The sequence below is a fragment of the Saccopteryx leptura genome, chromosome 10 (assembly GCF_036850995.1).
Source record: "Saccopteryx leptura isolate mSacLep1 chromosome 10, mSacLep1_pri_phased_curated, whole genome shotgun sequence".
NCBI classification, from domain to species: Eukaryota; Metazoa; Chordata; class Mammalia; order Chiroptera; family Emballonuridae; genus Saccopteryx; species Saccopteryx leptura.
Genome location: NC_089512.1, coordinates 11,403,668 through 11,423,603, shown reverse-complemented (window position 1 = coordinate 11,423,603; position 19,936 = coordinate 11,403,668). Strand labels below are relative to the sequence as shown.

At 52.4% G+C, this 19,936-nt stretch overlaps 2 protein-coding genes across 2 annotated transcripts; one reads left to right on the top strand and one right to left on the bottom strand.

The window, feature by feature from the left end:
- The first annotated feature begins 1,031 nt into the window (after positions 1-1,031).
- Positions 1,032-14,977, top strand: ACKR2 (atypical chemokine receptor 2). Its single transcript, XM_066351906.1, has 2 exons — positions 1,032-1,163; positions 9,823-14,977. Exons 1-2 carry the CDS (start codon positions 1,039-1,041, stop codon positions 11,012-11,014), a joined length of 1,317 nt encoding a protein of 438 aa, XP_066208003.1. The 5' UTR covers positions 1,032-1,038; the 3' UTR covers positions 11,015-14,977.
- CYP8B1 (cytochrome P450 family 8 subfamily B member 1) lies at positions 14,973-17,321 on the bottom strand. The gene is made up of 2 exons (XM_066351905.1): positions 17,225-17,321; positions 14,973-16,740 (listed from the first exon to the last, which is right to left on the bottom strand). Exon 2 carries the CDS (start codon positions 16,620-16,622, stop codon positions 15,117-15,119), a length of 1,506 nt encoding a protein of 501 aa, XP_066208002.1. The 5' UTR covers positions 16,623-16,740; positions 17,225-17,321; the 3' UTR covers positions 14,973-15,116.
- Between the last annotated feature and the right edge of the window lie 2,615 nt (positions 17,322-19,936).

The window sequence follows — 19,936 nt, the reverse complement described above, 5'->3', positions numbered from 1 at the left end:
CCTTGAGATGAATGGCTCAGCTGGGATTTGTGCCCCATCCAGGCCCTGCGCAGCCTCCGAGGTCAGGCGAGATAGGGCGCGTTCGGGGTGGGCTGGCCGCAGACCCACCGGGATTTGTATAACCCGCAGACTCCGTCTTCCACAGACTGCGGCTCCTCCTCCCTTGTCACCAGTTTGGAAACTGCTGTGGGACTTCCAGAGAAGTGTGGCTGGAGATTCATGTTTTCCAAAATAATTAGACGCCTTTGGGGGAGTGGATGTTCCTTGTGTGTGTGTGTGGGGGGGGGGGGGGTGAAGGGGTCAAGTCATTTGAGCTTGACTCATTTTCTTCTTTTCTGAAAGTAATAATCCACAAGCGTCCATAGACCGGTCTCTGTTCTAGGGTTCTGCACTGATGAGTGGTGAAGCGATACCGTGAGGGCTCTTCCAGGGCATTGAATGTGGTTGAAACCAGTGAGAGGGTCAGACAAGCTCCCATTTCATAGATTTAATTTTTTCCCCTTAAGTTTCCTTGATGCACAGTTGAGAAAACATCACTCTAGCTTGCAACAAAATGACCACGCTATTCATTACAAGTCAATTCTAATAAATTGTGTATATTAAGAAAAAAACAGCACTTAGGCCTAAACAGGAACATATCAAACTATGATTTGAACTAAATGGCCTCAGTTGGTGCTATAAATAGAACAATAGATTACGAGAGGAAAATACTGCCTACAATCAATATTAAGTCATTTTATGGGTAGATGAACTCAAAGTAATAGGTATCTTGTGTGCTTCACTCTTACCTCAAACAAAAATAACATTGTTAGAAAATGTTCTAATGATGTTGATCTAGTTGGCTTTCTGCCATTTAAGAAAAAAAATGAAAAACCAGCTAAGAGGCTAGTCTCTAGCTGGCTTTTAAAAAGCTGCTAAAACTGTTATTTTGGTGTGACTCATTTTCAAAGAGTGAAAGTGTGTGGTGGTGCGGCCGGCGAGGTGGGGCTGGGCGGGCGCAGCCGGTGCTTCTTGGCTTTAAAGCGGGATGCGGAGAGGATGTTGTCCAGAGCTCAGGGAGGAGAGTCACCCCCTGCACTTCCCTCAGGAAGAAGGACCCGGCGCTGCCGCTGTGCTCTGCCCTGGGTGTCCGTCCCCCGGCCAGTGGGTCTGGCTCCGGTGCGGTGCGTATGACGGCTTTCAGAGTGGGGCGGGCTGGGCCGGGGACTCCAGGGAAGGCGGGGTCCCGTGGGGCAGAGTGTGGGGAGAGGGGTCACTGTGGAGCTTTCTGTCTGGGGCAGCCGCTCCAAGCCCCGGGGAGGGAGGTGGTCAGCTGGCCCCTTCCCTGCTTGACTCCGGCCTCTGAGGACCCGCTCTGTGGATTCTGAAGACCCCTCAGAGTTGGTGTCAGACATGGCTGGGTGGCCTCAGGTATTTCCTTTCTTCTCTGGGCCTCCGTGTCCCCAGATGTCCTCGGATGGGGATGGATAAGATAGTCTTTAAGGGTCCCCACGTTCCAGGATTGAGGTTCCCCGGCTCTGTGGACTTTTGCACACATCTACACTCCTTGTGCTCCCCATTTTCTCATTACCACCCCCCCAAATCCTCAGCCCCTCCTTCTGCCCCAGACAGCCCCAGGACTCCCCCTTATTCATTCATCCATCCCAGACTGAGCCAAGTGTCACTTTAGGACCTGGAAGGGAACCAACAGTTACAGGCCATACACTCTGTAATTATTATAAATACTCCCTGAAGGAGGCATTTTAGAGATGAGAAAACTAAGGCTCAGAGACGTTAAGTAATTTTCCCAGGGTTACTCAGCCATTAAGAAGTGGACCAGCCTATGGTGTCTGTGCTTCCATGCTGTGCCATGCTCGGGACAGCACCCTCCCTGAGGGCGTTGGCTCTGTTTTATTTTGAACGAACATAATGCTGGAATACAGATGCAGGGAGCTCCTGTGTACAAACTTCAGGCAACAATAACAGGCAAAGAAGAAAAAGAAAAAAAAAAAAGCGAGAACAACTCAGGAAAGATGTGAAAATCTGTTTCCTTTGCTGCAGCAGCTCCTTGAAGGAGTCAAGCTCTAAAACTGCTTAGTTTTTGTGACTAAAATAAGCTTTGGGAGGAGGAGTTGCCTTGTGATTTATCAGTGTCACAAACGTCTCCATCTCCTGATAAGAGGCAGGAAAACCTTGATTAATGCGGGGTCCCAGGGATCAGGAGGCGGCGGCATGTCTGTCAGGAGGCTTCCAGGGGACCCCTGCCCTGCTGGAGACTGGACAAGGCCACCGTCTTCCAGCCAGACTGGGACTCTACAGGTCTGGGGCGGGTTAGTGCAGCAGACGGGGCTCTGGGAATGAAAGCAGAGAAACCCAAATGTTCCCAGGAGTTATTTCGGGATGAGGCGGCAGGAGTGTAGGATTATGAAGTGATTTTTAGCCTCTCTCTCTCTCTCTCTCTCTTCTCTTGTGTTTGCTTACTTTACATTGAGCATATATTACTATTATAATCAGGAAAAAAAATACACATTAAAAAAATAAAGAGAGTGTGTTCAGTGGTCCAGGACTGAGTGAACGGTCAGAGCTCTCAAGTCAGCTCTGCTTAGCTTGTGGTGTGGCCCCGGGCTTCTTGTAAAACCAGGGAGGTGACACCTGCTGCCACTTCACAAGGGAGCCAGAAGGACTTTCGAGGACTGGAATATTAAAAGAGCATCAGGAAGTCCAGAGCCCCATGTAAATGTCAGGACAGGTTACTGTTGTTGACGTGGTGTTGGTTTATTGGGTTTTTTTGCATCATATTGAATCCAAATGCCACAATTTCCAGCTGGACCATGCAGAAGGTCGCTGTCTTTCTGTGGGTCTGAGGAAAGGGCTCAGCTCCCAGGCTGTGGTTCAGGACTCGGGCTCTGGAGTCGACTACAGAGACTTGATTTCCAGTCTTGAAGTCCATTTGCTGTGTTTCCTTGGGCACATTACTCCCCTTCTCTGAGCCTCATTTCCTCATTGGTAAAATAGGAATAGTAATAATGCTTGTCCCATAAGGCTGTTGTGAGCAGTGAGTGCCTTAATGCGTTTAGAGTTTGGCAGAGGGGACCACGGCTGGCTTGTTATTCTCTTTGAGAGGTACTGTAACTTTGTGTTTAAGAGCATGGACTCTGGTTTTCAGTTTCTGGCTCTACTACTCACTTGGTCTGTGACATTGGGCCAGTTCCTTAACCTCTCTGTGCCTGTGGCCCGAGCTGTAAAACAGGGCTAATAATAGTATCTAACTTCCACAAGGCAAACAAGAGGATAAATAAGTTAATATATGTAAAGCCCCTTGCCACAGAGTCTAATACACTGTCAGGGTTCCATGGTGTTCACCGATATAATAATTGTATCAGATTTAATCCTCACAAAATCCTTGGCTGTATTTATTTTATGGAAGAGAAAATAGGCTCGCAGAAGTCGAGGGCTCCAGGATGCCAGTCGGTCACAGGAGGCAAGGGGATCTTTAAAAGGTGCCTCTGCTTCCAGCAGTGGATACCATGGAGCAGAGGTCCCCAAACTACGGCCCGCGGGCCGCATGTGGCCCCCTGAGGCCATTTATCCGGCCCCCGCCGCACTTCCGGAAGGGGCACCTCTTTCATTGGTGGTCAGTGAGAGGAGCATAGTTCCCATTGAAATACTGGTCAGTTTGTTGATTTAAATTTACTTGTTCTTTATTTTAAATATTGTATTTGTTCCCATTTTGTTTTTCTACTTTAAAATAAGATATGTGCAGTGTGCATAGGGATTTGTTCATAGGTTTTTTATAGTCCGGCCCTCCAATGGTCTGAGGGACAGTGAACTGGCCCCCTGTGTAAAAAGTTTGGGGACCCCTGCCATGGAGGCTGACAACTGACCTTCTGTGAGTGCTTGCAGGCGCAGGGGCAGGGGCCGCAGCCCTGGCCCGGACAGGCTTCTGGGACGGGAGGGTTGAGGTTACATTTTAAGGATACAATTTTTAAGTTGTAAGTAAGCCAGCAAAAATGTCCACTTGAAGTGATCTCAAATGTTATTTTTGGTTTTATATTTTGAAAGCTGGTGTGACCTCTTGGCGTCGCGTTCGATATTGTTTATTTGTTCACTGGTCTTAGTGGACATATTTGTGCACCGAGGCTGGCACACTCAGCACGGGTGTGCTGTGGACACCTGAGAGGGGACGTCCACGTGACCCTGTCCTCAAGAGCTCTTGGCTCAGGATAGGGCCACTGTGGGATCGATGGGGAAGGTGGAAGGTGGGGGGAGACAGACAGGGAGACAGTCAGGGCTTGGTCGACTCCACAGGGTCCTCGTAAAGGTTATGCTGGTAAAGGTTTAACGGCCAGGGAGCCCACACAGGAGAGAGGAGAAGCTCTAATCTGTAGCATTGGCCACGGTGTAAACATTCTCCCCGTGACCAGTTTCAAGCTGCCAGCTTCACATCACCGGCTGTCGAGCTGGTTAATTCTGTGGTTGTTTGCTGAATGGCATCCGGAGGTTGCATAACTGGCTCTCACAAGCACGCAGGAGCTGGCTCCTGGTCAGGACTGACTTTGAATCTTCCAGGCCGCTTGCTGCTGAGGCCAGAAGTCCCCTTCCCACCGGAGGCTTATCCTTCAAATCCAAGTTTGGTCCGTGTTGGAAAGGGGAGTTTTGGGGAAAGGGTCAAGCAGGTCTACCTTGTGTTGTTCGGGCCATCCCGTCCTGGATCCATCATCTGCTGATGCAAAGCTGTGGACAGTTGGGCTTCACCTTTCCAAGCCTCAAGTGTTCTCATCTGGAAAATGGGTATCATAATAGTACTGCTTCCCAGAACTGTGGTGAGGATTTAATGAGAAGTTACATATGAGTGGGCAGCCCACAGGAGAAGCTCAACTAGCATGGCTGCCTTCCTGTCTGGATAGATGTAGCACCATCCTCTCTCTCATCGCCTCAACTGAGATTTCTCTAAGCAGCCTTGAGATTCTCCGGAGGAGGCAGAGACTTGCTAAGTCAAAGCTGGAGCCGGCCCAGGCCAGCAGCCTCAGGAAGTGCCCCTAGAGATAAGCCGCAGCTGGCCTCTGTGCACTTGGCTCCACAGCAGGGGAAGCCCAGCTGACCCCGTCCTTGCCGTCCCTCTTCTCTAAGGCCTCCTTGTCCAGCCTGTGCACAGTGCCCTGGACTCCCCACAGGTTCCACCGCAGAGCGGCATCAGAGTGGCCGCACTACCTGCTCATCCATCCTAGGACGGGCATAACTGACACCCCACGCATTCCTCTTAAGGGGCTGCTGGATAAGCTGAATGAACCCAGGCAATAAGGAAAAGTGAAAACAAAGAATGGAAAGAACAGAACAGGACTAGAGGGACAATTAGGGGCGGGATAGTAGAGACCTGGGGGGGCAGCCAGGAACATGGGGTTCAGGACTCAGTCCCGCCCCTGACGACTCACTGTCCACTTTGCACAAGCTGTGCCCCTTCTCCGAGGCTCAGTGTCAACCTGTGAGTTGAAGAAGGCAGACACGATGCCCTCTTACTCCCTCAGTCTGAGGTCCCGAGGGCACCGGAGGTCGCGAAAGTATCTTACCTATTGCCACTGTATCGAATACCACAAAATCAGTGGCTTAGAACCACACAATGCTATTATCTTAATGTTCTAAAGCAGTGTTTTTCAACCTTGTTACACTTGGGGACTGGTGAAAATAGAATTATTTCAGGGACTGCAAAGGCGGAAATCACCCTGAGCAGAAGCGAATTTGACTAAGATCGTTGGGTCCGTGGTCTTCATTCAGCCTCACGGTGGTTAACGCTTTCACAGCCCAGTATGACATTTCTGACGGACCGGTCTGCAGACTGGTGGATGGAAAACACTGTCCTAGAGGTCCGCGGTGTAAGATGGGTCCGCAGGGCTGCATTCCCCTGGAGCTCAGGGGGAGATCTGGGTTGCGCCGCCTCCAGCCTGCAGTGTGCCTGCAGGCACTGTCTTGTAACTGCGTCCCTGACTTCCGTTCCCATTGCCACATCTTCTCTGATTCAGACGCCCCCGCCTCCTCCTTGCGAGGACCCTTGTGATGACATTGGATAACCCAGGCTACTCTCCCCATCTCAAGATCTGTAACTAAATCACATCTGTGAAATCCCTCTTGATGTATCAAGTCACATAGTCACTGGTTGCGGGATTAGGCTGTGACCATCTTTGAGAGGCCATTGCCTGCTGACCATAGGGAGGCTGCGTTTTGGCAAGGAGGCTCAATAAAGCCTGAGGGGCATTAACGGTGGAGTCTGCGGAGGCTAGACCAGCCAAGACGGCAGTATCCGGGGTAACAAAGACCTCCTGAGCCCCAATCACACCTCTCCCAAGTCGCCCCTTTCAGTAAGCTGGCTAGGTCAGAACACAGACCAAGGATGAGATGGGACCAGAGACAAGGCACTGTCCTGGAGTCTGAACACCCAGGATTCAGATGCAGCTCAGCCAGTGACTTCCTGCTCCTGGGCAAATGGTGGTGACAGTCCCTCCCTGGTTTGCCTTGCCGGACTGCCGCAGGGGGTCTGAGCCACGTGGCCGATTACCATGTGCGTGGGGGGTGCTGGTTGCTGTTCATGAAAGTGATGGGAAGGGCTGGTGGGTTCAGATCAAGAGGACCTGGGAGGGATCCCAGCATGGAAAGGTCAGGAGGCCAGAGGTCCTGAGAGGAAAGGGAACAGCGTGTTCCAGGTGGTGTCCGACCTAGGCCCCGCTGACCGTGACGTTGGGCTTCGATCAAAGCAATCATTAGAGTTGGTTGTTTGTTAAAGCAAAAGTCAGGGACTTTGAGAAACCATATGAGGATCAAGTTCAGGGCCGACAGGCCAGAATCACTGGTGTTTAATTAGTTAGTGACAACTCCTGACTAATAAATCCTCATCAGGCCCAAGTGCAGACGAGCACTTCTCCCAAGCCCAGCAGCGCACGGACTCCCAGCACCAGCCGTGTCTGGGGGTGGGGGGGGTGGGGGGTGTCCTTATGTCTGCCCAGAAAGGGAGGGGCACAGGAACAGAATGGAGGACCAGGGAAGGGAGGGGCACAGGGACAGAATGGAGGACCAGGGAAGGGAGGGGCACAGGGACAGAATGGAGGACCAGGGAAGGGAGGGGCACAGGGACAGAATGGAGGACCAGGGAAGGGAGGCAGAGGGCCAAGTTCCTGAGGCCAGTCAGGAGCAAAGCCGGCCCCGGATGGAGCTGCCCCCTCGGAGCTCCTGGAGCTGCGACAGGGTGTGTGCGTGCGCGTGCGTGTGGGTGTGTGCACGCGCCTGTGTGATTTTCTCCAACATCTGGCCCAGATGCCATGTGACAGGATCCTGCCCAAGGGTGGGACAAGGAGTGGGACTCCAGGGTCCCCCCCCCGGGAGAGGCTGTTTCCATCAGCGATGAGATCACAGCAATGAGATCAAGGAAACTAGAAGGGTCAGCTGAAGGCAAGAGTCAACATTTATTTTCAAATTCTACCTGGAAAAAAAATAACAGACACACTTGTGTCGGGAGGGACTGGGGAAAACGTTCACAACATCTATGTTAAAAGCTAAAATTCTTACTATAGAAAACCTTTTTTATAACACGCGAATCTGACTCATTAAAACAATAAATCAGTCGGTTAGGACGTCATCCTGAAATAGCAAGATTGCAGTGCGAGCCCCAGTGAGGGTACACGCGGGAAGCAACCAAAAAACGCACAACCGAGTAGAACAAATGTTTCTCTTCCCCCTCCCCTCTCTGTCCCTTCCTCTCTCTGCCTCTCTACAAATCACTAATAATTAAGCCCTGGCCGGATAGCTTGGGTGGTGTCCCTCTCTCTCTCTCCCTGCCACTCTTAAAACAAAACAAAACAGAAACAAAAAAAAACCCACAACAATAAATCATCCACAGAAGAAATACAGACTGAACCTAATAAAAGTTCAATTTCATTTGAATCGAAGAATAAAAACTAAAACGCAGAGAAACAAACAGGTCTCTCTCTCTCTCTCTCTCTCTCTCTCTCTCTCTCTCGGTGGCCCGTTACCGCCACCAGCCCCCAGGCCCCACGCGGTGGCTGTGTGTGATTTTGTGCTTAGGCCACGTGTTCTTTCTTTTCGCTCCTTCCTCTCTTCTCCCCTAACCCCCTTCCCCTGTGGGGAACAACCTGCTGTACTGAACACAACATCTTTCTCTTCTGGGGCACAGAACAGGATCGAACATCATCCTCAGCTTCATGTCAGTCTAGCACCGGTTCGTGTGAGGCTCTCTTTTAAAAACTATGTTTAATAATACAGTTAAAACTTGGGAAACCACCACCCCAGAGAGAACCTGACCGGGGACAGTTGAGTGACCTGCCCGATGCCATGCCTCTGGCTTCTCCTGCCCAGGCAGCTGCCATCTTGGCTCCCGTGCCTGTCATTCCCTGGCTTCTCCTTTCAGCTCTGTGAGCTGGTATAAATAGAGTACATTTGTCTTCCTTTTATTAAAAGAATGTGTCTATCTTTTTATGGGACTTGGAGACAGAGGACATACTCAAAGGGCAGTAAGAGGGAGAGACTCGCAGGGTGGCGGCGAGGGGGTGAGGACGGACTCTGGGACGTCTCCCACATGCCAGTCGGAGGTGCCGGAGTAGTTGGTGGTGCCATGTAGCTAGACAGACCACAGGAACGGAGACGAGGCGGGGGGGGGGGGGGTCGGGCAGGTGATGGACTGAGTTCTAGGCAAAGCAGTAATGTAAACTAACATTTACTGCGTGCCTGCTGTGTCCTGGGCACTTTTCATAGGGCTGGCAGTGCTTCTGGTCAATGATCAAATTTAAGCCTCGCAAGAGCGCCATCAGTAGGCACTGCGACCATTATCACTTTAATGATGGGGAAGCGGAGGGATGGAAAAGGTGAGTAGTTTCTGAGTCTGTCAGCACAATGGATCACACCTTTCTGCTACAAACCAAAAAAACACCGGGTAAAATATTTTTAAAGTATCAAATATAAAAGAAAATATTGACATAAAACTTTTCATAAATAACATACTTTAAATAAAAGCAAGGGAATCCTCAGGTGATGATGAAAGTAAAGAAGGCTCAAAGCCAGAATGGACACACTAGACATTTACAGAGAAAACAAGCCCCACTGAGAAGAAGCTCTCATTTATTTATTTATTTATTTATTTATTTATTTATTTATTTGTATTTTTCTGAAGCTGGAAACGGGGAGAGACAGTCAGACAGACTCCCGCATGCGCCCGACCGGGATCCACCCAGCACACCCACCAGGGCGACGCTCTGCCCACCAGGGGGCGATGCTCTGCCCCTCCGGGGCATCGCTCTGCCGCGACCAGAGCCACTCTAGCACCTGGGGCAGAGGCCAAGGAGCCATCCCCAGCGCCCGGGCCATCTTTGCTCCAATGGAGCCTTGGCTGCGGGAGGGGAAGAGAGAGACAGAGAGGAAGGAGGGGGGTGGGGTGGAGAAGCAAATGGGCGCTGAAGAAGCTCTCATTTAAAAAAATATCACAAGCCACACACGAGGAAGAGTGTGGAGACACAATAAATAGGTGAGTTGGTAGCCCTAAATAATAAAGAAACATTGGAAAGACGGTACCGGTCTTTTTTCTTTTCAATAAGGAAGAGAAGCCGTAACGAAATGAGTGAGTTCTATGAGAACACCCTCGGCTCAGTCATCTACCCCAGGTGACGGAACTGCTCAGAGGCCGCCCTGGGCTCCCACCCCTGTGCGTGGACTTGCTAGGCAGCGGGTACTGATGCAGATGTGCAGAGTCTGTTAGACACCGCAGAGCAGTGGAAACTGGGTTTGAAGAGAGGTAGGGGCGCCTGGTGTCATCTGATCTCTCTCTCGCCACTCTCTGGTCTGCAGGGCTCCGGGCCCGGGCGTGCCCCTTCCCGACATGGCCACCACCGCCTCCCCTCAGCTGCTCACCACCAAGGCCACCAGTTCTGAGAACAGCAGCCTGTTCTACGACTACGAGGACTACTCGGACCTGACCGCCTTCATGGTCTGCAGGAAGGACGAGGTGCAGTCCTTTGGCAAAGTCTTCCTGCCCGTCTTCTACAGCCTGGTCTTTGCGCTGGGCCTGGCCGGGAACCTCCTTCTCCTAGTGGTCCTGCTCCGGTACGTTCCCCGCAGGAGGATGACCGAGGCCTATCTGCTGAATCTGGCCATCTCCAACCTCCTGTTCGTGGTGACCCTGCCCTTCTGGGTCGTGTCCGTGGTCTGGCATTGGGTCTTTGGGAGTTTCCTGTGCAAGGTGGTGAGCGCTCTCTACACCATTAACCTCTACAGTGGCATCTTCTTCATTAGCTGCATGAGCCTCGGCAAATACCTGGAGATCGTCCACGCTCGGCCCCACCACAGGCTGCGGACCTGGGCCAGGCGCCGGCTCCTGGCCGCCATGGTGTGGGCTCTGGCCCTCATTGTCTCCGTCCCCGACGTGGTCTTCGTGCAGACGCACGAATACCCCAAGGGCGTGTGGTCCTGCTATCCGGACTTCGGGGGTCAAGGGACCATCTGGAAGCTCTTGCTCCGCTTCCAGCAGAACGTCCTGGGGTTTCTCATCCCACTCCTCGCCATGAGCTTCTTCTACGCCCGCATCGGCGCTGTCCTGGTCAGGCTGAGGCCCCCGGGCAAGGGCCGGGCTCTGAAGATCGCCGTGGCCCTCGTGGTGGCCTTCTTCGTGCTGTGGTTCCCGTACAACCTGACCTTGTTTCTGCACTCGCTGATGGACCTGAGAGTCTTCGGGGACTGCAGGGCCAGCCACTACCTGGATTACGCGCTGCAGGTGACGGAGAGCTTCGCCTTCCTTCACTGCTGCGTCTCCCCCGTGCTCTACGCCTTCTCCAACCGCTGCTTCGGCCAGTACCTGAAGGCGTTCCTGGCCACGGTGTTTGGACGGCACCGGGCACCTTGCCCTGCCCAGACGCCGGTGTCCAGCAGTTGTGAGAGTAGCAGCCTCACTGACCAAGAAGAAATGGCCAGCATGAATGACCTCGGGGAGAGACCGGCGGAGGACTCCTCCAACAAGGGCGACGCGCCGGGAAATGAGGCCTAAGTGGGCACGCCGCAGTCTGGTGCGAGCGGACGGGGCCGGCTGGGCGGGGCACCCACCCACAGTCTTCTCTGCGAGGACCTCGGCGAGCGAGCTGCTAACCCCGGAGGTCAGCTCTCAGTTCTCAGCCTTCGCTCCTCTTACGTCATCTTGCGCCTTGAACTTAGTTGCCATAGTTGCCCAAATGACCTGTTTCCTCTTGTCACGTTCTCCTATCGTCTAATCTGCACCCAACAGCCAGAATGATCGCAACACCCTCAGCCTTCGCTCCCACGTGTCCCTCCGAGAAGCCCGAGGCCCGCCCCCTACCAGGCTGCTCCGTCCCTCCAGTTCAGCTGGGGGAATATTGTTGCTATTTCGTCTAATATTGCAGTTGGTGGTGGCTCCAGGGCCTGGCAATCAGGAGGTGCTGGAGACGCACCAGCTGGGCACCCACCTGGCGGGGAAGGGCGGGCACGGCTCCGCTGGAGAGCAGGCTGCACACCCTCCACCCTGTGAGGTGGGCCGAGAGCGTTTACGGCAGCCACTGCCCAGGAAAACATCTCTTTTCTGCCCCACGTGCCTGGAATTGCAGACTGACATGTCATCCCTGACTTTGCTTTATCCTCAGAGAACACTCACAGTGGGCTTTTCTCTGAGGGAGAAAACAGTGGGTGCAGAAATAGGGAATCGGGGGAACAGAACTGCCGGGTCAGGACAGGTGGTGACTGGGGGCTCCCCTGGGGGTCTCGTTCTTCCTCCTGCCTCGAGGCCTCTGCCAGGAAAGGAAGGGTGGCCCTCGTAGAGGGTGTCTCCAGCAGGCCCCATGCAGGGACCATAGAGCCACAGGTGCCAGGGCCCCTTCCCTGCCAGCAGATGCCGGCGGTGGGCATTGGCCTCTGTGTGCACACTCTCGCCCTGGGGGCGCACTGCTTGCTGGGAGCCCTGTCGTTATGGTGGACAGCCGTGGCTGTGGGGTGGGACTTCTGTATTCACCTCCCACCGGATCCACCGAGGCTTCCCTCCCTCGGTCCCAGGCATACGCTCAAACAGATCACAGGATCCATGAAGCTTGTTCTCGGTGGAGCCCTCTTGTGGACTCGGGCCCTCAGCTTTCCCCCAGCCTGTCCACAGGCCAGGGTTCTGGTCCGTGTTCCTTTGGGTGTGAGGGAAAGAATAGGATGCAGCACCGGGGGCTAGGGCCGGGCAAGGAGGCGTGTTAAGGCCCCGCCACTCTGCGCCACCCCACACCTGCTCTGGCACAGGGCCTGGCTATGTGGGTGGTTGTTGAAAAGCACCCCTGGGTGGCCCCACCCTCCCAGCCCCCTTCTCCCTCCCGTGTGCTCCCGAGTAACTCCTTCCTCCTTGTGCTCCTGGACGCTTGTGGCAAAGGATGGGATCTCTTGTCGTCTTCTTTTTTTTTTTTTTAACTTTTTAAAAATTTAATTAATTGTGTTTACATAGATTCTAGGGTCACCCTGAATGCATCGCCTCTCCCCCGTATTCCCCTCAGCATCTCCCTTGCCTCCCTCCCATAACGCCCTCCCCCCTTCCCTTCAGGTTTATCCCACCCTATCCTCCCCTTTCCCTCTGTCCTCTTTTCCTCTGGTCCCTTTGATCCCTCCTCTGTCTCCATTCCGTTCCTCAGTTCACATTATTCCTTGGATTCCTCAAATGAGTGAGGTCATATGATATTTTTCTCTCTCTGCCTGGCTTATTTCACTCAACATAATAGTTTCCAGGTCCCTCCATATTGTTGCAAAAGGTAATATTTCCTTCTTTTTCATGGCCCCATAGTATTCCATTGTATATATGTACCACAGCTTTTTAATCCACTCGTCCACTGACGGACACTTGGGCTGTTTCCAGATCTTCGCTATTGTGAACAATGCTGCCATAATCTTGTCGTCTTCTAACAGTCAAAGTTCTATCGGGCTCCAGGCAGATGTCATCATTCTGGGGCAGCTAGACCCAGAGAGAGGCAGACCCTGACCCAGAATCACATATAGCTAGTGGGTACAGACACCTGTCCCCAGCCCAGAACCCTGGCCACTCTAATAGCCTATTATCCTGGCGAAACTCAGGGCAGAACAAGCAACCTCAACAGAAAGAGGCCAGTCAGAGATGCAGGACAGGGGGGAGCAGAGAGAGGCCCTCCCGGGTGGTCCTTGCAGGGTTCCATGCTGCAGGCCTTCCTTCTCAGGACGCTACACCAGCTTCCGCAGTCGCAGCCCCAGCCAGGGCTCTGCCAGCAGCCAGCAGCAGCTGTGACAGCGGCTGCCCCCACCCCCCGGCCCTGGGCCCTGTGCCCGGCAGTGGGGACTGTCTCTGGTTCATAGACCTGGAAGCTGAGGAGAGCAGGAAGGGGAGAGAAATCACTGGCGGACAGGAAGCAGACTGGCTGAGACCGGAAGTTGAGTTTCTCTGATTTAATCTAGGCTGGGGAATCGGAGTCAGAGATGAAGGAGTAAGACACCGAACCCCATGGGCTCGGGGGTGGGGAAGGGGCAGGAGGAGGAAACCGGGACAGAGAGCAAGGACATCACAGGTGTGCTGTGATGCAAAGGGCGCCCCAGGCGCTGGAGGCTGTTTCTGGTGGACGCTGAACCGGCCAGAGGAAGAACCGGCCTGATCTCAGAAGGAGGACAGGCGTTGCTGGCACCGGGGTCGGTAATAAAAACAGGTAACGGCGCTTTAGAGGCCATTCTATTGGGGAAAGCTGGAAAAGTTGAATTGTACTGGATGGAAAACTTGGGGACCCACACTGTGGCAAAACTTAAGTGTCAGGTGTGCGAAGGGGATAGGGAGCCAGAAAATAAAATCGTGACAAGTAGAGGTGCTTTTGGGAAAAGGTTTCTGGCAGCAGAGTGAACAGGGGGGGCCCACAGACCTGGTGTGGAGAGAAATGGTTAAATGACCCCTACATGAAAGGCAGCCTTTGTCTAGCTCTGCTGTTCCGTGTACGGTAGGCCCCGACCACCCGTGGATGTTGAGCACTGGAAGTCGAGGCTGGCCTGAACTAAAGTTGTGGTTGCGAGGGTAAAAGAACATGCCGGATCTTTGAACACACAATACCACATACAGAGGATGTACCCCTGAAACCTACATAATTTTATTAACCGATGTCACCCTGATGAATTCAAAGAAAAAATACCAGATTTTGAAGGCAACACACACACATACACAGAGAAAATGTAAAAGTATTTTTTATATCAATTACATGTTGAAATGCTAATATTTTGGATATATAGAGGTAAGTAAACTATATCATAAAAACGAATTTTACTTGTTTCTTTACTTTAAAAAAATGTGTCAACTGGGAAATTAGAAATGACATGTGTGGCTGGCCTTGTATGGCTATTGGACAACACTGTTCTAGAATGTGAATTCTGGAAGACGTGGAGGAGTACTGAGGAAAAAACAGAGTGTGTGTGTGTGGGGGGGTGGGGGGTGGAAGCTGATGTTTGCAAGATGCTGCCCCTCTGGCAGTAACTAGCTCCTTACTGCGGGGCTTGTCGGGCCTGTGTTAACTCCCCAAGTGAGCTGCTCACAGATATTTCCCTCACCCTGGACTTCCTGTGAGAGATGGTGCGTGTGCGTGTGTGTGTGTGTGTGTGTGTGTGTGTGTGTGTGTGTGAGATTCTGAGAGTATGTTTATTAAAGCTGGGGACAGTGAAACAAGGAAGGGCCTAGAATAGAAGAAGCAGCCGGAGAGAGCCTGGCTTGGGCAGGGCTGGTCTAGCTCCCTGGGAACTCAGAGGAAGGGGGGCCTTGGAGACAGGTTCAGGGGGTGAGCCCGGGACAGCCGCGGCCTGCAGCTCCCCTGGTTGCAAATATAATAGGAATCCTTGGAGTTTAGGAGATGCCCGCCTGCCTGCCCGCCCGCCCGAGAGGGAAGAAAGGCGTGGGCGTGCTCCCGGGAGGGAGAGCGCAGGGAGATGGTGGTGTAAAGAGAGAATGATACGCCTGCCTGTAAGGTGACGAGGACCGCTGGACAGAGGTAGCGGGTTCCCCTGAGCCACAGGGCGCAGTAGCCAGCGGGGGGTCTGGGGCTTCAGAGGGGCGAGCGGAGGCGAAGACCCCGAGGGAGGCCCTCTGGTCAGGCTCGCAGCCCGCCGGGCAGAGCTCACTCGGTAGACCGCAGGCGGTATCGGAAGCGCACGTCGTGGGTGGGCTGCATGCTGCCAAAGCCCCAGCGCTGGGGGTCCACGGGCGGCACAGGTGTGTCAGGGTCCACCAGCTCCAGGTCAAAGTGCGTGATCATGAGCAGGACGAAGAGCTTCATCTCGCTCAGGGCCAAGAACCTCCCAGGGCACATGGAGACACCCCAGCCCCACGGCATGGTGTAGTGGTGGATCTTCTTGCCTGCCTTGTAGAAGTCCACTTTTCGGCTGCCGTCGGGGTTGAGGAAGCGGTCGTACTTGAAGGCGGCGGGCTCGGGGTGGATGTCCGGGTCCATGTGCACTGAGAGGTAAGGGAAGAGGGCCACAGTATCCCCACCGCGGAGGTGGTACTCCTCCCCACTGGCCATCTTCAGGACGTGGTCGCCGTTCACCACCCGGAGGAGGGTGGGCGCCGCCCCCAGCCTCAGTGTCTCCTCCATCACGCTGTCCAGCACCGGGGTGCGCTGCAGGGCGCTGACGTCGAAGTTGAACGACTGCCCGGCCTGCAGCCTGACCTCCCCCATGACCTGGGCAGCCTCTTCTCTCAAAGCCTGCATGGCTTCTGGGTGCTTGAGGAGGAACAAGAGGGCCCAGAACGAGGTGGGCCCCGTGTTCCCCTGGGAGGCCCAGAGCATCATGAAGTTGAACTTGTCCTGCATGGCCGGGGCTACTCCCTGCTCCCTCAGAAACTGAAGCATGAAGGCTATCCAGTTGCTTATGACATCTTTCTCCAGGTTCTGATTCACAGAGAGAGTCTTGTGGAAGAGACGCTGGAGCCGGCCCACTTCTAGCCACTCCCGGGGCCCCAGCAAGGAGTAAACAAACCTGGGGAACAGGCGGTCAAACTTGCGGAACTCTGCAAACAACCCTTCTGCCTGTAGCATGTCCCTCTCCGTGTCCTTCGTGTAGCCGAACAAGCTCAGGTAGCCAGCCTTGAACAAGGCGTTGTAGCAGAAGTGAAAGAGGCCGTCCTCGTGCCAGCTCCTGGCATCCGGACTCGGGCCCGTGGGCCCCAGGATAACCCAGGACAGGCTGTCCCGCATGGTTTTGTTGAGTTCCTCCAAGCCGTTGCCCATGAGGTACTTGGTGCTGGCTGAGTGGATCATCCGGTGGTCTCCTGGCGTGGACTGGTATCCAAATACCTTCAGCACCAGTTTTTTTGCGTATTCCACAAAGTCTAGTTTTCTCTTCACATCCTTGAGGATGGGGCCGAAGGACAGGGGGTCCATGACGAAGGTGAAGTACTGGCCGCCCAGCAGCACCGTGAACACGTCCCCGTGCTTGGCCCTCATGTGCTTCAGGAATTCAAACATGTTCTTCCGGAAAGCCATGGCATGGCCCAGCCAGGGCACGAAGCCCTTGTCCAGAGGGGGCTCCTGGGGCCTGCGCTGCCGCAGCAGCCCCTGCAGACACAGGTACCCCACGGTGGCCACCAGCAGGGCTCCCAGCAGCGGACCCCAGGGCACCATGGCCGTGCTCCTCCAGGTTAAACTCCGGACACAGGGTCCCCTGGGTGCCAGAGAGCTTTTGGGAGGACTTGATAAGTTGAGAACGGAAAGGTCTTTTCACCTGGACCTTGCCCTGTGGCTGCAAGTTATAATAAATAACCCTGGTGAGACAGTCTGTGGGAGTGAAATGAGCACTTGCTAGAACCCGGTCATGTGAGAGGAGGAGGTGGGGCCAGGAAGAAGCTTCTAGCTTAAGGGCACAGCCCCCTTACCAGCTTCAGACTTTGCTTTGATTTTCTTTTCAGACTCAGCTCTACCCACCTTCTCTACAAAGACTTCCTCGACCCCACTCCCACCCCCAGGACTTACTGACGATTCATGCCTTTATTTACTCCTGTGCAGTGAATAAATGAATTATTCATTAATTTGCTCTCTCATTCAGCAGAAATGTACCAGGCACTGTTTCACATCAAACCCTGCCCCATCTTCAGCAGACCCACAGAGCCTCCCAGACTAAGAACCCCACAAGCAGAGGTTCAGATCATATCTGAGCCTAATGTCAGGGACACTGGAGCCGGCCCACTTCTAGCTGCTCCTGGGACCCCAGCAAGGAGAAAACAAACCTGGAGAACAGGCGGTCAAACTCGCGGAACTCTGCAAATATCTCCTCTGCCTGTTGCATGTCCTTCTCCGTTGCCAAATAAGAGGAGGTAGCCAGCCTTGCCACTGACGTCGAAGTTGAAAGACTGCCCGGCTCCAGCCTGGCCTCCCCATTGACCTTGGCAGGCTCTGCTCTCAAAGTTGGCGCGGCTTCTGGGTGCTCCAGGAGAAACAAGAGCGCCCAGAATGAGCTGGGCCCTGCCACCGGCCCAAGTGGTTTGCACACTTCTCTAGAAAGGACAGACTGGCACTCTTTAAATTATGGAATGTCAGAAATGACAGGGAACTTCAACGGCTTTATTTCACAGTAAGATTTTAGGCTCGGTGTCCTGGGGACTTTGACAGCTGCCCTGGGTTGGGCGAGGGAAGTTGAGTGTTCACTTAGGGTGTCTGTGAGATGTCAGGTCAGGTCCCTGCCAGTAGGCCCAAGAAGGAGAAAGCTGGGTCACTGAGTCTCAGGCCTTCGTCAAACAGCCTAGCCCATTGTTATATATAATAGGTGAAGTTCAGACTCAATTCAGCTACTTCTGATAACCCCCAAGTGACTCTTAAGTTCCTAAATGCCCTGTAAACAGTAGGATTTCCACATGCCCTCTTGAGTGAGTTCCTTTGCAGCTCCCCTCCATGGTAGCTGGAAACAGCCATGCTCCGCCTCCATGAAGTCCTCTCTGATTGCTTAGGGCACAGCAAGTACTCAGCACCATCATCTCTCTCCAGCCGTAGAAACCAGTCGGAAACTGTGGGCAAACTCCAATGAGCTGAACTTTTCCCCCCAGTTTGTAATGGGTGGTAACCACCTTACATTCATTCTCTCACTCATTCGTTCATTCACTCACTCACACCGACTTATCCATTCATTCTCTCCTTCCTTGGAACAGCCCCATCTGTCCATTCAACAGATATTTAAGAAAGGCAGAAACTGTGAGCTGAACTGAAAACACGAGGCTAGTGTGTTCCAAAAGGAAAATTTATTTCAAAAATGCCTAGGTGCGGCCCTGGCCGGTTGGCTCAGTGGTAGAGCGTCGGCCTGGCGTGTGGAAGTCTCAGGTTCGATTCCCAGTCAGGGCACACAGAAGAAGAGCACATCTGCTTCTCCACTCTTCCCCCCCTCCTTTCTCCCTGTCTCTCTCTTCCCCTCCTGCAGCCAAGGCTCCATTGGAGCAAAGTTGGCCCCAGGCACTGAGGATGGCTCCATGGCCTCCGCCTCAGGCGCTAGAATGTCTCAGGCCCCAATAGAGCAACGTCCCAGATGGGCAGAGCATCGCCCCCTGGTGGGCATGCTATGTGGATCCTGGTCGGGTGCATGCGGGAGTCTGTCTGCCTCCTTGCTTCTAACTTTGAAAAAAATGCAAAAAAAAAAGAAAAAAAAAGTGCCTGGGTGCAGGTGGGTTGAGACCAGCGAAGGGTGTCAGCCCCCGAGCTGTGGGCTGTGGGACGGAGCATTAGATATGAGGGCTAGGGGTGGATTAGCATATCTTGGTTTATAGCCTTGGTCACTGACTTGATGAGTAGGAGGTGGGGGGGTTCAGCTGCAGAAACACCTCTTCTGCAGAAACACCTCTTCTGCTAGTTCTGATGTAGCAGAGGCCTACTCAGCGTGGTCCTATCTGGTGTCCTTGGTAAATCTTCAAGATAGCTGGGGTCAGGTAATTCCCAGGAACAGCTCAGTCCTGAAGCCTCTGGGAAAGGCTTATTTGTGAAATGTCTCTTACAGACTCTCTGTTTTAGTGGAAGATGAGAATGTTCTGTTTTGAGCCCTTCTTCCTCCTTTGGGCTTGCATGTTCTCAAGATGGCAGCTGAGTAGCCATTTTAATTTAAGGTGACCAATCGTCCTCCTATAAGGAGGACAGTCCTTCTTTTGTAAGTTCAGTCCTCCCTCGAAAAGTGTCCTCTTACATGTCCTCCTTTTTGATATTGGAAGATTAATCTGTAAATGTCCGTATTTGATTGATGCAGAGTCTATGCATTGCGTATGATGTGATGTATTTGTATTTGACATGACAATTCATCAAGGATTAGTACAGTGCGATGAGACGCGATTGTGAGACGCATGCACTCCGCACAGGAGATCTTGAGAGAGCGTAAATGGCTTTGTGTATTTCTTACTGAAACACTACATGGCTCATACGACATTATAGACTTAAACGATTATTTCTTCCTCAGTGAATATTCAATCATAGACAGGTAAGCACAATTCACGTTTTATTAATTCATTATTTAATAATTTCCAAATATGTACAATTTTATTTACAAGTATTTTCTTGAAATTCGAGTTTTAAAATGAAAATCTAACCTCAAACCATATCTATTAATAACACATTTTTATCAATAGTTGCATAAAACACATTTTTAATTAGAAAATGATAAATACACCTAAATATCACTCCAAATTAGTGGTTTTGTTTGATATTTAGTTTTACTAAATGAGTACTTTTTTCTTACAATTATTATTAAAAATCAATAGGCATGTAAGCATAATTACAATATAAAATATTACAAATGTTTTTATTATGCACTTATATTATAGTGTATTACTGTTGCGATGAATGAAATGTTTCTTTGATTTACGATACTGTTTTCTTCAACTTATTTTTGTCCTCTTTTTCATTGTAAAAAAGTTGGTCACCTTACACTTTATCTATCAATTTACTGTCAGAAATTTTGCTACAACCTG